Below are 19,808 nucleotides of genomic sequence, written 5' to 3' on the forward strand. Positions count from 1 at the left end.
TAGGGCCACTGTCTTGTCATCACAGGAAACTTCCAAGTGACAAATCAGTAACCCCCTGAAAACTCAGCAAAATTCATGAAGGAGCGGTATAAACCCAAGGCTGGCTTAAATCAGGAATAGCTTTAGCCACCAGAACATATTTATACTATTCATTAAACAAAAATTACCTCTTTCACACTGGGGTCCAGTAAAGCCGTAAGTGCAGGCACATCGATTCGGGGCCACACACCTGCCTCCATTGAGACAGCCACTCTCACAGACAGCTGGAAGGGAAGGAGACAGAAGCTGAGAGGCTTTACTTACACTCACCATCCCCTGAGGGGACAACAATAAAAAGTCTAAACAACCATCCTGCTATTCGTTTTTAACAAACTGAGGGGTTTAGAGGGGAGGGGGTGGGGGGATGCACTAGCCTGGTGATGGGTATTAAGGAGGGCACATATTGCATGGAGCACTGGGTGTTATACGCAAACAATGAATCATGGAACACTACCTCAAAAACTAAGGATGTACTGTATGGTGACTAATATGACATAAAAAAAAAAAAAAAAAAACCAAAAAACAGTTACGCTCCAGGTCCAGCTCTGCCTGTGTTCCTCAGTCAACTCAGGTTAAATTGCCTGGAATAAGTGAGTCTACACCCGTGTCAATGCTGCTAGTTTCCTTCTGGGAAGTATCTGAGCAATGATTTCAGTTCTGTGTCTAAAATGGTGGTTTATAAGAGATGTCACTGGATGAGAACTGCATTTTAGCAAAGCTGACTCTTTTGCTTACGATTTGAGGGCTCCCATGAGGGAAAACATTGGCCTCTGTCAACGTTACAGAAATACGGCATGTTAAATCACACAGTTAACTGCAAACAATAACACGTTAATTCTGACCATATTTATGGACCGTAATGAAGACCCAGCTGACTGTTATAACAGAATCTATTGGTGAGATAAGGGCAGTGATGCTTGAAGGGGGGTCATTCTACTTGCCAGAAAAGGCATTAAAGTAAGAACTGAGAGCTCATGCCCTGAACAACTCTTCTCTGTACGATTTCCTGCGATTCTTTCATGCATGGCCTCTTTCTAGGCATCTTTATCCACAGGTGGTGGGCTCTTCTGAGCCAAATTTGCCAGTATCACTCACTCTTCAACGCCCAGCTCCCATCTCATTCCTCCATGAGGCTTCCCTAATACCTTCTTTTGAGTTAATTCCTCCCTATTTCCTGCACACCTTATCTGTATCCTTGCGGCAGTCGTGGAGTTCAGCCACTCGGATCTCCCTCCCAGAAAACCTATGGTAAGGAACTTCACTGGCCGACAGCCCCCAGCCGCCGCATCTTCAGATCTGCTTCACGATCAGACCGTGGACACAGATCTCCTGGCTGCTGCCACCCAATGACCAAGCTTCGTGGGGTACCAGAGACTGGCCATTTCTGCCCATCATGGAACTCTCCTGATGGGAAAGCTCTGCTCTGGGCTCCCCATCAGCCTGCGCAAGGCTTTCTTAGAGCTGCATTCTAGTCTGAGGCAGCTTCTACACAATCTACAGTCCCCCTCTCTTTGCACAAGGGTGAGACCTGCATCTCTGAATGGTCTGAGTGGTCTGAAGGCCCTCCCCTCCTATGCCTGCTTTCTCCTCCCTTTATTTTTTACAGGTTTTTTCCACAATAAATCTCTTGAATATCCAATTCTGTCTTGGCATTCACTTGGGATCAGAAGACTTGAACTGACACGACCCCTTATAGCCAAAACTATGGCAAGAGCCCATTTCTCATCATAAAATTAGAGAGGCTTATGTATATTAATTGTTCTGATTTGCCTCTTAATTTACAGTCAGGAAGAAGGAAAAGATTTTAAGCAGAAAAGAAATTTTGAGATGGCCTAAGCCAACCATCCCATTGTATAGATTAGGAAAGTGAGGTCTAGGGAAGTTTTTCTAACTCTGCAAGTGTTAACTAAATGACCGTTGTGTGGTAGATCTGGGGCTAAACTCCCTGAAGGAGCACCAAAGGGAAAGGGACGATTCCCAGCAGCTCCTCCTGATTCCCTTTCCAAAAATGCCTTTGACTCCACTCCCTCCCACCAGCTCTATAGCCACAGCCTTGGTACCAGTCTTCCTGCTTCCTGTTTCTTTCTCCTGCAGTTACACCTCTACACTATGGTCACCACAATCTTTCTCACTGTAAACCATTGTAAGTGAAGTGTCTGAGGCCAGCATTTCATAGCATTAAATGCATGGGCCATAAAGTCCGACTGCTTGGGTGCAAATCCTAACTCTGCCAATCCCTCCCCATATAACTTTAGACAAGTTACTGATGTCCCTGTGCCCCATTCTCCTCATCTGTTAGAGGTAAAAAAGCCTCTAACTCAGGAGGCTACAGTTTTATTCAATGAGTTAATGCATGTGCAGAGTTTGAAAATGTGCCTAGCACATGGTAAACGTCCAGTCAATAATTCAACTGAGGAGTGTTCTTTGTTGTTGTCTTCTCACTCCTCTCCCTTGGCTCTGTTGTGGATGCAAACATGGTATGCATCAAGGCACTCAAACCCTGGCCCACGACTTTCATTCTGACCTTATCTCCCTTCCCATCACCTCCCTCAGCAGCACCAAAACACGTGCTATGTCGGACATCTCATCCTACGCCCTGATCTCGTGCTTTGGTCCAAGCTGTGGCAGCTGTATGACAGGCCCATCTCCCATCATCTGACAAGTGAACTCCACTCCATCCTTCAAGACTCAGCTTAAGGGTCTTCCACACTGGGCAGCTGTCCTGTGTCTCCTCTCTTCATGCTGCTGTTGTGGGCTACCCAAAGCTCCGTCGTTATTCTTACCACACTGCAGTGCATGGACAGTCACGGGGGCATTATATAAGTTTTGGTTTATTTTTAATAACATTATTCATCATAGCAAATATATATACAATGGCAAAGACAGGAAACAATACAAATAAATGCTCATCGTTAAAGATGCATTAAATAAATAATAAACCATCTACGTAATGGAGTATTCTGCAACCATTAAGACATTTAAAATGTTTAATAACGTGGAACATACTTCTAATAAAATATTAAGAAGGAGTATGAGACATTATGCATACAATAAGATCTCATGTACCAAATATGCATTAAAAGATGAGAGGGTAATATCTAGAATGACAAGATCATGGAGAATTTTATTGTTTTGTCTTTTTGAACTTTTCCAAGTTTTCTGTGGGGTGTATATATTCATCATAGTGTAATAAAAAGTAAGCTTTCTTAAAGGAATTTTCTTCTGCAGGGACTGACTGAGAGTAGACACACAATAAACAGGGTTCATGAATGAACTGGCAAACTAAACACCATGTGGTAAGTATTACGGTAGCAGAATCTAGGTTGGGAAACTAGAGAGATGCAGATACCATTAATTGAGAAAAAGGACATGTTTGGGGAGAAAGATGAGGCTGAGTTTTGAAATACTTTGAGATGCTTCTTAAAAAGCCAGGTGGACATATTCAGCAGTCAAATGGAAGATATACATCTGGAAAAAACAAAACAAGAATTCTGCACCTTGGGTTCTGATCATACGGTAAGGGGATGAGGTAAGCAGGGCTGCTGAAGATAAATGAGAAAAAAAGAAGTCAAACCAGCACTCCCAAGATTTCAATCAGAAATTTGGTGCAGGGGCGCCTGGGTGGCTCAGTTGGTTAAGCATCTGCCTTCAGCTCAGGTCATGATCCCAGGGTCCTGGGCTTGAGCCCCACATCGGGCTCCCTGCTTGGCAGGGAGCCTGCTTCTCCCTCTCCCCCTACCTGTGGCTCCCCCTGCTTGTGTGCATTCTCTCTGTCAAATAAATAAATGAAATCTTGAAAGAAAGAAAGAAAGAAAGAAAGAAAGAAAGAAAGAAAGAAAGAAAGAAAAGAAAAGAAAAAAAGAAAGAAAGAAAGAAAGAAAGAAAGAAAGAAAGAAAGAAAGAAAGAAAGAAAGAAAAAAAGAAATCTCGTGTAAAGTGCATTAGGTGAGTGATCTGACCATCCATAAGACTCACCGGACATCTGTAAAAATGCCACATCCCAGACAACCAAAGAGGATTAATCCATCAGCACTGATCCCTGTATTCTTTTTGTCTACGTATCTGTCTAGACATTTGTCTACATAGTTGAGCATGCAGGATACTTGTAAGTACGGTTTACTTACGTTGTCCACAGTGGGTCCCTATGTATCCTTTCTGGCACAGACAGTGATCATCACTACAGCTACCTCCGTTCATACAGCGGATGTTACAGTGTTGGACTTGAAAAGAAAAAAAAAAAAAGAATGATTTACTTTTGCAGTTTAAGTAGGTAGATTGCAACACTTCACAGAAATTGACTTGTAGTAATCTGGAGAGAAAATAAAATGGGTTCTCAAGATACACATACTTGTGCAGAAATAACCTGATTGACAACACTGAACGTGCTACTTTTTGTGAGTATAAAATCGATTACAATGCAATTGTTTCTTTGATATTTACTTTAATGGTGCTAAATGACTTGCCTAACTTTGCAGGACTTCCCACTCAATGTCATTTCTCTAATTTATACCAACAAGAAAATAATGCCTTGAGCAACCACATGAGACAAGATTACAACGGCAATAGTTTTCCTGTTACAAGATTTAGAGTCCCACTGTAGGTGGCCAGGAAAATGGTCTGAGTGAGAAATTCCAAGGAATTTTGTTAAAAGAAATTCTGGAGGCAGCAAAAAGAAGAAAAATACCTACAAGAGCATTTAATAACAAGGCTGCCTGATAATGGAGGAGGCCAGCTTTGGCTCAGAAAGAGCTGCTTGCTTAAACTTTAACCTTAAACTAAATAAGACCCACGGTGTTTGAAATCTACTTTGTGTCACATTGTCACCTACCGAAGTGTGACTTCGGAGGTCGGGGCAAAAGGACCGTGGGGGGCAGCCTTGGACGTGAGACGAGACACTAGAAGAAACTGGAGTAATAGACGCATGTGAGGGGGCTCCTTTCTCTAGTATGTAGGCTGTCTTTAGTTGAATAATTTAGGATGCTAAAACAAAGTGTTCAGAATCCCAGGCTGTCCCTTCGTCCTCTGGAAACAATAACTACCCTACTTGGAGAAGACAAGAGGCTTGACTGAATTTGTCATTAATCCTTGTTGACGCATCCCTGCACAGGGAGACCAGGATTGGGCACTGGAAGTTGGCTTACTTCAACCTGTCCTCCAAGCTGTGGGAGAAATTTCCTATAGAAAAAGGCTCCACAATTTTACATAGGGAGAAGACAGCCCCTCCTTCTGTGTAAGAACAGCAATCAGCTGCTCAGCTTTGCTCTTAGGCTCAGTCTTCCTGGAGCATAGGGGACAAATCTGCTATGAGTAGAGAGAAGACGCCTCGCAGCAGCCATCTTCTTTGGTAGCCCTGGTTAGGATTCTCTTGAGTGGCTGTGGACCTCAGGAGAAAGGGCCATTTTCATAAGGAGCTACACAAATCTCAGCATGACAATGGGGAAGAGATGTCAGAACTGAATACTTTCTATGCCCTCATGGAGGACCAAAGAGTTAATTGAGTCAAGCTGAAAGTGACACACTTTCTCAAGAACATGTCTAGAGATAGGCTCCCTATCTCTAGTATGCTAAGAACTTGCTCCCTTTCTCAGCATGTCCACGGGCCTTTCAGGGCTCCTCTGCATACTTCTAGTATGCCCTGTGGCTCAGTCCCCGTTCAACTTATCATTCATTCATTCATTCATTCACTCAACAAATATTCCTGAGTATTCACTCAACAAATATTCCTGAGTGTCTACTGTGTGCCATGCAAAATGCCAAAGACATTGTTCTAGTCTCTTGGTGGAATCTCCTCTTTAACCTGATCTTTTCCCCTTACCCTTAATCCCCAACATACGTCGCACACAGCTGTTACCAAATACTGAAACCCTACCTATCTCTAAGACCCACCGCAAATGTATTTTCTTTTCTTTAATCTTTCCTGATTTCTCTTCTCTCTTCCTTCTTCCACTAGATATGAGCCCTCTTTTCTCTGACTCCAGAGTACTTTATTCTCTTTTGAAATGTATATTATATAACCTAACCTATTTTTTTAAGTTATTTCTCCTATCCCCAACCCATTTGTCTAAAAGCTTCATTTGAGTGGAAAGCATCATGCTTATTAATTACACCCCCTAAGTGCCTAGAGTGGTACCTTGCCTACTTGCAGGTGTGGTTTAAAACTTTACTAAGGTAATTTCCATTTACTTAACTCACACCACCAGATAATGACATCAAAAGCTATCCTCAAAAACTAAGACTGAGAAATTGCCCATTATGCCCTAAGCTATTATACAGCTCTAAGTATGTTGCTATTAAAAATATTTTATCTTCATTTCCCCATCTATAAAAGCAGAAATAAATCCCTTGTTGGAGCATTGTTACAGAAGTCAAGCAACCCAGGAAACTGATTAGAACAGTTATTTTAGGCTCCTCTGATTCTATTAAAATGTCTCAGCCAAAATGCTTTCGAATTAAAAAACTATCTACAAATATACAAAAGGAACGATTTGGTGAAAATTTGGATAATATTCTAAGTAGGTCAGGAAAAGGTGTATAGTTGCTTTAAAATGTGAAGTTAAACTTAGCTTCGTCCTATCTTAGAAAAACAGAGAGGATTGGGAAAAGCACAGGAAATGATGTCATGTGTCAAGCAGCATAGGAACTCAACCCACAAACTGATTTCAATTAAAGCGGTTCATGCCAAGAGCTAATTTCCATTCCCACATGAGCAACAAAGCCATTTAGCTACTTTGAGATAAAAAGCTAACAGTATTTCAAATAGTGACTTTACATTATTTGTTCAAATTGAAAAATAGAATGAATTCTTTCAGGAAAAATGATAAGTTTACATTTAAGTGCAATATGATAAAAATTTATCTGATATGCTTTTATATTTTTTCTACCCTTTCAGGTAAACCTTTTCCAGGTCTAAAATATTTCCATGAAATATTAGGTCTCCTTTAAAAAAATAAAAACCTTGGTCAGACTTGTGAAACAGTAAAGCATAGTTAGTCCAGTGGTTCCAATAAACCAATGACTATGAATCTTTGGGATGGGGGATCACCCTTAACAACAGATAATTGGATCTTAACCATCTGTTTTGCCACAAATACGTTTGCCAAAGAAATTTCACATTCTTTGTGAGTCTTCGATGCTCAGGGGAGAAACATACTTCTTTAGAATAATCACTCAGGATTTCTGTGCGGAAATAAAGGAACTAGATATACAGCTTCACTACAGCAAGAACAAGAGAGTATACATACATAAATTGGCTTTATTTTTTTGAGTCCTGCCATTAGTGCATATTGTAAATTTACACTGATTTGAACAAGCATCCCAGATGTCCGATGATTACAAGACCAAGTTCTATATCTCTAGAAAAAGCCAAAGCTGCACTTAAACCCATAAGGATTCTGTAAGTTTGTTACATGCTCTAAATACTTCAAGTCAGAATATATTCCTAAACTCAATCTGTGTTAAGATTTTACCAGAAACTGACAATACTAGGGGAGTTCAAGTGTCAGCGCCCAAGCTGCTACATGCAGGTAATTCTGAGAGTCCTAAGACCCGATGAGGACTTCCCCTTGAAAACGAGCAAACAGGCTCAAAGGGTTTCAAGCAAGGCTCAACATTCTAGAACTAGCAGAAAATGTTGCCATTTACCTGTATTTATATAGGATTCTAAGTAAATGTTATGTTTTTTTTCCAGATTCAGTCAATCATTTTGGTCATTCGATAAATACCGAATATCTTTCATTTGCCAGACACCAGGACGAGAAGAAGAAACTCCCTTTAGCCCAGTACAAATTAGTTCCTAAAATGATGCACCAGAAGAGAACAATTTGAGCATGCTACGGGAATGAAAGAGATGCAGGGCTAAGGAACCATTTTCTTTGGGATGCATGAGGTTGGAAATGATTCTACAGACCTGCCATTGTCTTGGCAAGCACAAGGGACAGGAAGAACATTGAGAAGAATTTGCAAATAAGCATCTATACGGCAAGCATGCAATTTTAATTTAGGCTAGGAAAAGCACAGAGACAAATTAGAGAGCGAGACTAACTCCTGGACTTTACACCTGAGACAGGTCCACAGGGGCAAGGAGAGTCACTGAAGGACAAAAATAGTTTCCATTCAGAGAGGTAACAGCAATGACATTTTTCCCTAAGTGCATAAATGTCCTGTGGTGCCTAAAGATGTACCACTCAGAAGAGCAACTTCACTGAACTACCCGAAACAAAAGCAAAAACAAAACCCTAGCATAGCTGGAAAAAGTTCAGAGAAAGGTTAAATGATAGCAGTGATAAAGGCACTTTCATTGAGAACAGATTAGAAAGCGAAGGACTCAACTATTTCTAAAGTCTGAGCAGGTTCCACCCACTCCTCTCCTCCCTGTTCATATAAATTCCACACTTCCCTGAAAAACCTTTCCAAGGGTCACTTCTTCTAGACTAGCGATAACACCACCTTCCTATCCTGAGTGTCCTCACACTTTCAGCATGTGGTTGTTCCAAACTTGCTCACACACTGCTCTAGAATTGTTCCCCTGGCCGCCTTCTACCCTCGGAGCTTGGATTTGTGTTGGGAATACAAGCTCCTTCCAAATCTCACTGAACTGAAGTACACTGAAAATGAAAAAAAAATTTTCAAAGTGTAAGGGATTCCACATAGGGAAGATGTTAATACTCCCCAAACTGACTGACAGGCTTACTTACTATAGTTCCTATCAAAATCCTAGAAATATTTTTTTTGTAGATATAGACAAGATTAATCTAAAATATATATGGAAAGGCAAAGGAACTAGAACAGCTAAAATGATTTTGAAAAAGAAGAATAAATTGAAAAGAATTACTCTACTCAATTTTTAAGACTTTTCATATAGCTGCAGTAATCAAGACTATAGTATTGGAGAAGGGATAGATTTACAGATCAACAGAATGAAACGAAGACCCAGAAATAGTCCTATCCAAATATGATTTTTGACAAAGGTGCAAAAGTAATTCAATGGGTGAAGGATAATCTTTTCAAAAACAGATGGTGCTGGACATCTATAAGTAACGAAAGAATCTAGAACTCAACCTCATACCCCATTTAAAAAAAAAAAGGGTCTCAACGTTAAATCACAGATATAAATGTAGAATGTAAAACTATGTAACTTTTTTTTTTTAATTGGAGAAAATCTTCAGGATCTAGGGGTAGGGAAAGAGCTCTTAGAGTTGATACTAAAAGCATGATCCATTAAAGGAAAAATTGAAAAAGGGGATTTTCATCAAATTTTAAAATATTTGCTCTGTAAAAACTAAGAACATGAAAGAGCAAGTTACAGAGTGGGAGAAAACGTTTGCATCTCATATATCTAGCAAAGGACTAGGAGTTAGAACATACAAAGAACTCTCAAAATAGCAAACGATCAAATTAGAATCTGGGCAAAAGACATAAAGAGAAATTTCACTGAAGAAGATACACAGGTGGCAAATAAGCACAGGCAAAGAGGTTCAACATCATAAATCAGGCCAAAAATGCAAATTAAAATCACAATGAGATATAACAACTACATACCTATCAGAATAGTTAAAATTAAAAATAGTGAAAACACCAAAACCTGGTAAGGATGCAGAGAAACTAGATCATTCATGCACCGCTAGTGAGAATATAAAAGGAAACAGCCACTCCAAAAACAGTCTGGAAGTTTCTTAAAACACTAAACATGCAACTACCATACTACCCATCAATTCCATTCCTGGGCTTTTATCTCAGAGAAATGAAGAACTTATGTTCACATAAAAACCTGTACATGAGGGGTATCTGGGTGGCTTAGTCAGTTAAGCATCCACCTCTTGGTTTCAGCTCAGGTCATGATCTCAGGGTCATGGGATCGAGCCCCACATCAGACTCCACGCTCAGCGTGGAATCTGCTTAAGATTCTCTCCCTCTCCCTCTGTCCCTTCCCTGCTCACACACTCTCTCTCTCTAAAATAAATAAATAGAATATTTTTAAAACCCCCCAAAACCTGTACACGAATGCTCAGAGCAGCTCTAGTAACAAAAAAACTGGAGACAGACTGGATGTCCTTCCACTGGTGAATGGCTAAACAAACTGTGGTACATCCACAGCAGGTATTACTAGTCAACCACAAAAGGGAACAGACAGTTGATACATGTGATGACGTGGATGACTCTCCAGAGAATTACGTTGAGTGGAAGAAGTCAATCCCAAAATGTTCCCTGTCATGTGATTCCATTTATATAACATTCTTGAAATGACAAAATCGTAGAAATGGAGAACAGATTAGTGGTTGCCAGGATTAAGGGGAGCATAGGGACAGGAGGAAAATGCCTATAAAAGGGCAACATGAGGGATCCTTGTAGTGACAGACCTCTTCCGTATCTTGACTGTATCAATGTCAATATCCTGGTGGTGATATCGTGCTATAGTTTCACAGGATGTTAACATGGGAAAACTGGATGAAGGGTACCCAGGATCTCTCCGTATTATTTCTTACAGCTGAATATGAATCTATAATTATCTTAAAAAGAAGTTTAGTTTTTAAAATCCTTTAAAAAGGCATGGAAAATAAAACATGAGTATGAAATTGATTTACAAACTCAAATATAAAATTCAGGGAACAACTTTTATAATAATATATGTTATTAAAGAAGACAATAATATATTTCATATTATATGTATATATTATATATATAGAGAGAGAGACACACACATAATATATATATATATGGATATATTTAAAGAAGAGTTTGAGTAAATTCATGAATCAGTCTACCATAACCTAATTAGGAGAATTAGGATTACTAAGGGTCCATCATCAGTCTCAGAGATGGATGGAGCTGAGAACAGTCCAAATAGAACTAAAATTAAAGTCCAGAAGTCCTGGGGCACCTGGGTTAAACACCCAACCCCACCCTTGATTTTGGTTCAGGTCATGACCTCAAGGTGGTGAGACTGAGCCCCGTGCCGGGCTCAATGTGGAGCCAGCTTAAGATTCTCTCTCTCTCTCTCCCTCTCCCTCTGTCCCTCCTCCCTGCTCTTTCTCTCTCTCTCTCTTTCTCAAAAAAAAAAAAAAAAAAAAGTCCAGAAAACCCATTTTTCTGACTCTGGTTAGCCAATCTCTTTTGCCCTGGTGCCCCTATTACCAGTGGCAAGAGTTCCAATAGGTTAATAGAAGATCTGTCTTCCTAGTGCCCAAAGGAATTGCTGGCCGGCAGTCTGCACCTTCTGGAAATGCAATCTCCCCTTCAGTCCACTAAGAGATCATTTCCGATTCTCGGAGTCCCAGGACACTCAAAAGTAAAAAACAACCTGAAAGAACAATCCTCCTTTCATTCTTTTCATTTTCAAATGAGAAAAGTAAGACCTCAGAGGCTCTACAACTTTCCCAGGCCTCCTTGATCCCTATCACATAACAAGTATAAAATTTCTCATAGGAAATATTGGTGAAATGATCTAAATTTCTCCCCTTTTGGTAGAACCACGGGTACTAAATGCAAATATTTTGCTGTGTTGAGTTATCCCTCTACTAGCAGGAAAGTTAGCAAAGTGATCTCTCCATATTTATTGTCAACCACACCGTGGCCAGGAAGTTCTATACAACAGAACAGCTATTCCCTAGAACAATACTTCAAAAGATCAGAAATGAATTCTGATTATCGCAGCTACCCTGAATTTAAAATATTCTGCCATCTTCAATTTTGCAAGCTGTTTAGACAAATATTGATTGAGGTAGAGTCCAAGCCAATGATTTTAAAGGCTCCAAGTGCCTCAAAGATCCTGATGAAACCAGACTGTCCTCCTCATACCACTCTTATCCACAAGCTACTCAGGCCCAATGTCCGGGTACCATAGGCGGACCCAAACCTCTTCAGAGAGCATCACCCGTAAGTCTTGGACATCAGTCTCTAACCTAAATCTGGCCCACAGCACCTACCACTATACTGCCGTCTCGAGGCGAGCTTGAAATCTACTAGAACCAACCTGTTAACATCCTATCTTTACATCTGATGATTTTTACTTGACAGAGAAATCAGCAGCAGCTCTATCACACTGAAGACCTTCCCAGCTGGATACCTAGTTTTACCATCCAGCTATATCTTATCCCCTCCAGAGGAGTACACTGTTGTTGGTTGGCTCAAGGGCCAATCTGAGCGATGGGGTCTGTTCCCAACTTGATATCTAGACTCCTTCCCATCCCTTAGGCAGTTCTCAGTAGCAGCCTGATGGAGATGGAGATGTCCAACATGCTCCTGGAAGTGCCACCAGTTGACTTCTCTACCTTTCTCTCTTCCTCCAGCTTAGGTGCCCTTGACTTGTGCAACGAACCTGCTGTTGCTTGGAAGATGCACATTCAAAATGAAGCTGAGATCAAATAAGAAAATGCTATTCTCAGTGCAATAAGCAAATGACTCCCAGCCCGTGGGGAAGTTTCTATCCCAATCCACAACTGACTATATTTAGTAGTAGACTGTGTTTGTTTGGGTTCCACCAGAAGCAGATTCTGAGACAATAACTGAAATGCAAGTAGTCTGTTTTAGAAGTAACCTCAGGAAACACTGGTAGGAGAGTGAGGAGGTGAGACGAGGAAGATGATCAAGATGATTAATACAAGATCAAGCCTATTACCATTATGTGCAGCTGGGGCTCAGTCCACTAGGCAACTCCGACAGACAGTTCAGAACACACTCCATAGCTCTGTAAACTGAGAGGCAAGGAAGCTGGGGCCCTTATTCAACACTCGCTGTCTGTCACTAGTTAATAGTTGCTTCTAGGGCCATCCGCCCTCCAGCACTTCCAGCTCACCTTGCATGAAGACCTGGCATGCTCCCTGTCAGAAATATTTTACAGAGCTCTAAGGCACAGTTACCCATGTTCACCCGTGAATGCCAAGGTACGTGAGCAGACACCAAGAGGGTCTATGAGGACTACTTGGCCTACCCTGTTAATCAGCTCCTGAGAGCCATGGCTAGTATTAGGACCCTTAACAGGTAATGAACCTCAAACATACTGAAGTTTCTACCTGCAACAGACGAAAGAGAATGCATTTATTCCGCAATACGTTTTTTGAAAACCTTGTCAGAAACGGAACACACTACATGGGGAACTCATTTTCTCACTGGAAATGGGAAATGGAAAAGGAACCTGAGTTTTCTGTTTTAATAATGGTCAAGGTGTTGAGGGGCTGTTTATATAGGTGTGAACGTCAACTTTTTTAAAGACCAATAATGACTCACCTTCTTCCCAACCCCTGTATTTCCCCTAATTCATTGCCGAGGACCCCACATTTAAAGAATGACCCCCTCCCCAAAAAAGTATAAAAAACCAATAGAACAAGCAAGCAAAGGCTCTGGAGAATGAACTGTGGGTGTTTATTTGGCATCACAGAAGGAAGTGGTAAAATTGTGAAAGGGAAAATACGTTTGTGCTTCATGAAAAATCACCTCCAAAACTGCCATAATGACTTCTCACATTTCCTCTTGCAAAGGCAGGGGTCTTCGGTTTTTAAAAAGTGTTTAATCAGACTTATATTTCAGTACCACAAGGAAACATGCCTAGTTTTCTTGAGCCAAAAATGTTCATTTAGCAATCATTCCACCATGCATCTTTTATGGCGTTTACATTGGAGATACAAAGATAGATAAGGCAGTACCTACAAAGGAGGTCGTAATCTTTACATTACTCATAGTAACTACGTCCCACAGGTGATTTCCTTGTAAAGAACGAAGAAGGAAAATGGGAGGCCAGATTGAGGAAAGCCATTCCAAGTGTTTTGGGCAGAACAGAGAAGGCAGATGTTCTAGTGAAAGAAAATATATATATATATTGCAGGCAAGAGAAAAGCCAAAAACAAATTTAGGAGAAAATAGGGCATAACCACATAAAAGAATATTATATATAATAACATGTTATACTCACTGGATCTGGAGCCACAGGAAGGAGATATCTGACCAGATGGGCAAGTGCACATATTTGGCCTAGAACAAAATCCATCCCCACAGGAATGCCGACAAATGGCTGTGAATAAAATCAGAGGTCTGTTAGTACATGGCTTCAGAGCATGGTGCTTTACAGGAACCCAACCCTCAAATGAGGAAATCTGGACTCTCCGCTTCCTCGTTACTTTTGCCATCATGACTTATGTGCCCTTAGGTCTCGGGTTTATGCATTTACAAAGCAAATGTGTTGGCCTAAATAAGCTCTGGATGTAAAAGACAATAATTCCCTTCTGCCTATCAGGGCTTCTCAACCTCCCTCTGCTTATACCACACAGCACCCAATCTATCAAAAGCCCAGGACATCCTATTGAGAGAAAAGAGCACAGGGGCGCCTGGGTGGCGTAGTCCTTAAGCGTCTGCCTCTGGCTCAGGGTGTGATCCCGGTGTTCTGGGATCGAGCCCCACATCAGGCTCTTCCGCTAGGAGCCTGCTTCTTCCTCTCCCACTCCCCCTGCTTGTGTTCCCTCTCTCACTGGCTGTCCCTCTCTCTCTGTCAAATAAATAAATAAAATCTTTAAGAAAAAAAAAGAGAGAGAGAGAGAAAAGAGCACAAACAAAAGTCCTGCACTTAAATAAATTTAAATGCCTACAGGCATTTTGTGTTTATATTAACTTTAACATTTAATGATATAAAAATTGCAGCAGGATTCTTGGGAGCCCATTTTATTATAAATCCTTGTTGCTTAATAATTTTTATAAAAATCCTGAGTCCTGCTAAGACTAATTTTCTTTTTTTTTTTTTTTTTAAGATTTTATTTATTTATTTGACAGAGAGACAGCCAGCAAGAGAGGGAACACAAGCAGGGAGAGTGGGAGAGGAAGAAGCAGGCTCCCAGTGGAGCAGGGAGCCTGATGCAGGCAGGGCTCGATCCCAGGACTCTGGGATCACGCCCTGAGCCAAAGGTAGACACTTAACGACTGAGCCACCCAGGCGCCCCAAGACTAATTTTCTATATCAGATCCTGCCCACCGGGAACGTACAATCAATGGAGCAACTTTGATCCTACATTTAAGTCCCATTCTCAGTGATACCAACAGTCTGAGAGAAGAAGTTTGGAATCCACTGCCATAGCACTGAGTCTACTATCAAGAAGCTATTCATCCTTTAGAGAAATATTAACACTTTCATGCTACTGAGAGACTAATATACTGGTACCAAATGCTCTGCTGGTGGCCAAGAGAATAAGTTTAAATGGCAAATGATTTATATATATTAGCAGGTCACTACTTTCCATACTCAAAGGCATGATCCCTTCCTCAAATGCCTGCATAACTTTGCAAGAGGCAAGTGAGATGTGCAAGGCTAAAAGTAATACCCATGATGGAAAGTGCATTCAAACATCAAAAAAGCTTAGGATAGAGATTGAAAACTATTAAGAAATAAACTGTCAAAGGATCCTATAAACATCTATTTAAATACCTGAAGACAGCATTTCTCAGAGATTCTATAGAATACCGGAAAGTGTTCTATTGTCAAGTTCATTTAGAAAACTCCAAACACCATTAAATACCTCCTTAGTGATTAAGTTTTGATCCTTCAATAAAGCACAATGAGCCAAATGAATAAGACACTTTTGGTCAAAATCAAGAATTGGGAAATAAATTAACTTTTTGAGATCACCAAGAGAGCGCTGGTTGAAATACTCCATTCTTCTACAGACCACTCTAAGCCAAGAAAGAAAATGGAGTAAGTGATTCCCTAATGTCCTTTCAGCTCTAAATTTCCCCATTACATGGATAGAGTTTCCTGAAAACTGGAAATTACTTCAAAGGTATGATGACAGTAAAAGTTCATAAATGACAGAGCCAAAACCAATTTGCCGTAGTATCTCCATTAAATAGCACCTTTTCTGGCACGTGGTCTGTCACTCCACATTTGTGGGAAATGATGAGAATCTGGAGGTTTGCTGTGGCCACTGAGTCAATGGAGGAATATCTGGTACCGTTTGAGTTCTTTCCTCATCTTTCCACTCATCTGCATCCGATGCTCTATCCACTTCCTATCCTCTCTAAGAGCTAGGTCTGTCTTTGGCCTCGACCACCCAAATTCAGTGTACAAAGTTTGAGTAGGTTTGTGGGAGGCCAACAGAGTTAGAGATTACAATAAGGAAAGCAGCAATGGTATCCTTTTTTCAAAATCCCATCAAAGTAATTACACAGTCTATGAAGCCAGGTCACATGTACCCTTGAGCAAAGTATCCCTGTGGCTCTATTCCCTTTATGTCAGAAATATTCTACAGGAAGTCACTGAACTAAAGTGTAACAGTGGTTTGACCAAATTAGCGTATTTCCCAATCTGGATTCAGAGGAAGTAGGAAAATCTTAGAGCTGGAAGGCTCTGCTATAAACATATTAATGGTATGCAGTTACAAAGAAACAAGTACTAAGAATGACCATGCAACCAAAACAACAAAAGAAGAACATGAAAGAAAGACAGATCGTCTATTTACTTACGGACAATACACTGATTTCCACCAGGTAAGGTTTTCCATCCAGGGCAACAGTAAGCATTATAACGGGATCCACAGACATTGGGTCTGGAAAAAAAAAAAAATCCAATCACAAGAATTCCATACTTTAAAAATATATGTATATGACCAAATAAAAGGAAAAAAAAAATCTCTGAGTTACAAGAACAGTATGAAGTTTTGCAGACCAAAAAAAAAAAAAAAAAAAAAGGTAAACTCATGGGACTTAACACTGGCTTAGTAGTTTAGGACTCTTTAACGTAATGATACCAATAAGGATATCCCTTAATATCCCTTACCCATACACAGAAAAATAAAAACCAGAGATCCCAAATGCAGTGTGTTCTATCACTGCACTGCATAGATATAAAAATCTATGGGGCTAAATGAGTCTAATTTAAACAATAAAATTCCTACCAATCAAGTTAAGAAAGGTCATTATAAAATCTGCATATAAAGTTTTAAATTTCTACTCATTGAAGCTGTGTATTTTTTTTTTACAATGACCCAACTCACCCCTCAAATGTGACCATATTCTTCCTTTCACTAGAATTACGGGAATACAAACTCTGACATTAGTCAGAAAAAATAAATGCCAAAAAATGTAAATATTTCTTTAGCCAAAGTTTAGAAACACAGTAGTTGACACCGGCAGTTACAGGAAAATAAAGTCAATGTAACTTTGGGTTTCTTGTTTACAGATATTTCATCAGGTTTCCTGGAGCAAAGCCTCCATTCAGAATCCAGATGATCCATATTTAACAATTTAAGGGAGCCACAGGGTAAGGATCTAAATAGTTCTATACTGGAAATGAAGGCAAGGATTGAACACGCAGTGACCCCAAAGAAACCATGCGTTTCACTATGCCACATCCTAGGGCCTAAACACTGATACTCCTTCGTCAAGTTCAGGGGCTGATGAATAAGGTCAAATGTTTTGCAATCAATTTCACAAACAGTGGCTATTCCAAGGCTCGCTGGTATAAATTCTGCAGTCCCATCAGCATAAACCTTTAACAACAACTGCGTAAATAAAATGTACTTCTGGTTGGGGTGCACACGCACGTTTTCCCTGTTTGTGCAGACCATGTGTAACAGCACGGAAGCTTCCTGCATCTCCTCTGAACTCACTACTTCAAGCACAAGCAGGACAGGGAACCAAGGTAAGGTCTTTGCCCTGTCCTGTGCTCTTCTCACAGCCCCAGAGGACCTGGAGCACTGCAGGGCAAAATGCATACTGCAGACTGACGGATGCCAAAGTCAGAGAGAGAAGTAGGAAGAAAGTTAAAGGAACTCGGGAAAGGGCCCTAAATCCATACCCAATAGCCCCAGGTATCTCCAAAGCTACTCAGAAAATGATTGGATAGAGGCTTACTATGTGCCTGATGCGAAGGGCTCTCTGAGCCTCAGTTGATGTCTCTACACATTGGGATAATGAAGTGTCTGCCTTGGCCACACATCATGTGTGTCTATCTATCAGATGAAATAATGGACATGAACGCAATGCCGCATTATCTTCTGACCTAAATTAGTGACTCAACCAAAGGAACTATAAAAGGTTAAGGAAGAGAGAGTTTATCACAAATTCTAAGCCAGGGTTCTCAATCCTGTGCCCAACCTGTGACAAAGTAGTGCCCCAAACTTCAGTTCAGAGTACCCAGAACTTCCTAGAGCAAGTCAGAATCTTGGCAAGGGGAGTGAGATGAGAAGTTAGGATAGGAGCTAGGGTCGGGGCAGCAATCGAACCTCCCAACTCCATAAAAGTTCTCTATATTGAAAATGATAATCCAAGCCAGAGTCAACCACCTCAAACCTTCCGCAGTAACAGCTCATTACAACAACTCCACTGGATCCAGTCCAACCCCAAGCCAAATCCTGGAATTGCTTCAGAGGACCCCTGAGCCTTTGTAGGTGTCCTGTGGTCAGAGTAACTATGTTTTCAAACAAAAATCAGGACATATTGTCTGACAAGAATGAGTGTATTTATGAAGTAATAACACACATAACATGGTGAAAAAAACTAAGAAAAAAAAAGAAGAGTCCAGAACCAGTATCTACAAAACAAGATATTCCAAAGATTTTCCAAGGTGTTTGAAAAATCACAGTAATATAAACATTCCTCATTGTTTTTTCAATGTTTACAATCAACCTACAGACAAAACATGGAAGACATTATGATTTACAATGATTACAAAACAAAATGTAAATGTTTTAAACCTGCGCCTATAAAAGTAATGGTATAGATAATATAAATCAGAAAACAAGCTGGGAAGAAAGGCGTGGAGAGAAATAAAATAGTTGACCCAAGAAATAGAAGCTGAAGTATATTATATAATGTTTTAAGATAACCAATAACTGTAAGTCATACTATTATTACAAAAAACAAAAAAGCAGGAAGGAAAAGAGAGAGAAAAGGTATCGATATCTCAGTAAACTATGGCCCCATCTTTCATGGCAAGGAGCCAATGGATACTGTGTAAATCTAGAAACAGAGGTACAAGCACAATGCATGGTGTCATGAAGATAAACATGAGAAGAACCAAAACCAAAAATGGTTAAAATTGGTTGCCTCAAGAGATGAGGATCTGGGGAAATGAAGAGAAATCTTTTGCATTCTCACCTAATACTCATTCATAACGCTCATTTTTTAAAATATGTGCTGTTATACTTTGCTCATCCTCTTTTATTTAAAGCAATAACTTTAAAAGTATAAACAACTTCTCTCATAAACGGGGTACTTTCTGCTTCATTGTATGAATGGTTTCGTTCATTCACTGTTCCATTTCATTAGTGATCACATTTTTACTTCACTGCACTACTAAAATTCTACATAATGTCTACTTGTGATTTATTTTTGTTTGCCTGCTCTTTTTTGAGTTTAATAACTTTATAGTACGTAATATATCATTTCAAGTGTTTCAACCAACCTCCTCAAACAATGACTGTTCTAATGTCGTTGCCATTAAATACTACCAGGTTATGTGGCTTAATGCAAGGTAGTAGAAAGATGCAAGATTTCTCCTCTGCTAACTTTGATCTTGAGAACTGCAAACTAACAGCACTCATTCAAACAAGCTGGGTGGCATTTATTCTACCTACACACAGGAAAAACAGCTCTAATTCTAGAAATAAATGAATGTCTTATTTAAGTTGGAAAGCACAAAGATATGTAAAATCTAAAGTAGACACGCTGGATTATTTCCATTATAAAAGATTTTATTCTAAGGTTTCAGCACAAAAAGCATTAACGAAGAAGATAAATCTTTAATGAACTTTTTTGTATGTAAATGAAAATGCAGAATTCTTACCTTTCTCTTC

The 19,808-nt window shown here is 40.0% G+C and overlaps 1 protein-coding gene across 1 annotated transcript in view; it reads right to left on the bottom strand.

Annotated features, from left to right (window-relative positions):
- FBN1 (fibrillin 1) overlaps positions 1-19,808 on the bottom strand; it is a 225,713-nt gene that overhangs the window by 181,331 nt on the left and 24,574 nt on the right. Inside the window, exons 3-6 of the mRNA XM_026518436.4 lie at positions 16,477-16,559; positions 13,943-14,041; positions 4,164-4,259; positions 168-263 (exon numbers count right to left, since the gene is read on the bottom strand). Of these exons, the coding sequence (XP_026374221.2) occupies positions 168-263; positions 4,164-4,259; positions 13,943-14,041; positions 16,477-16,559 (374 nt within the window). The remainder of the gene's footprint in view (positions 1-167; positions 264-4,163; positions 4,260-13,942; positions 14,042-16,476; positions 16,560-19,808) is intronic.

This window comes from Ursus arctos, unplaced genomic scaffold (assembly GCF_023065955.2).
Source record: "Ursus arctos isolate Adak ecotype North America unplaced genomic scaffold, UrsArc2.0 scaffold_36, whole genome shotgun sequence".
NCBI classification, from domain to species: Eukaryota; Metazoa; Chordata; class Mammalia; order Carnivora; family Ursidae; genus Ursus; species Ursus arctos.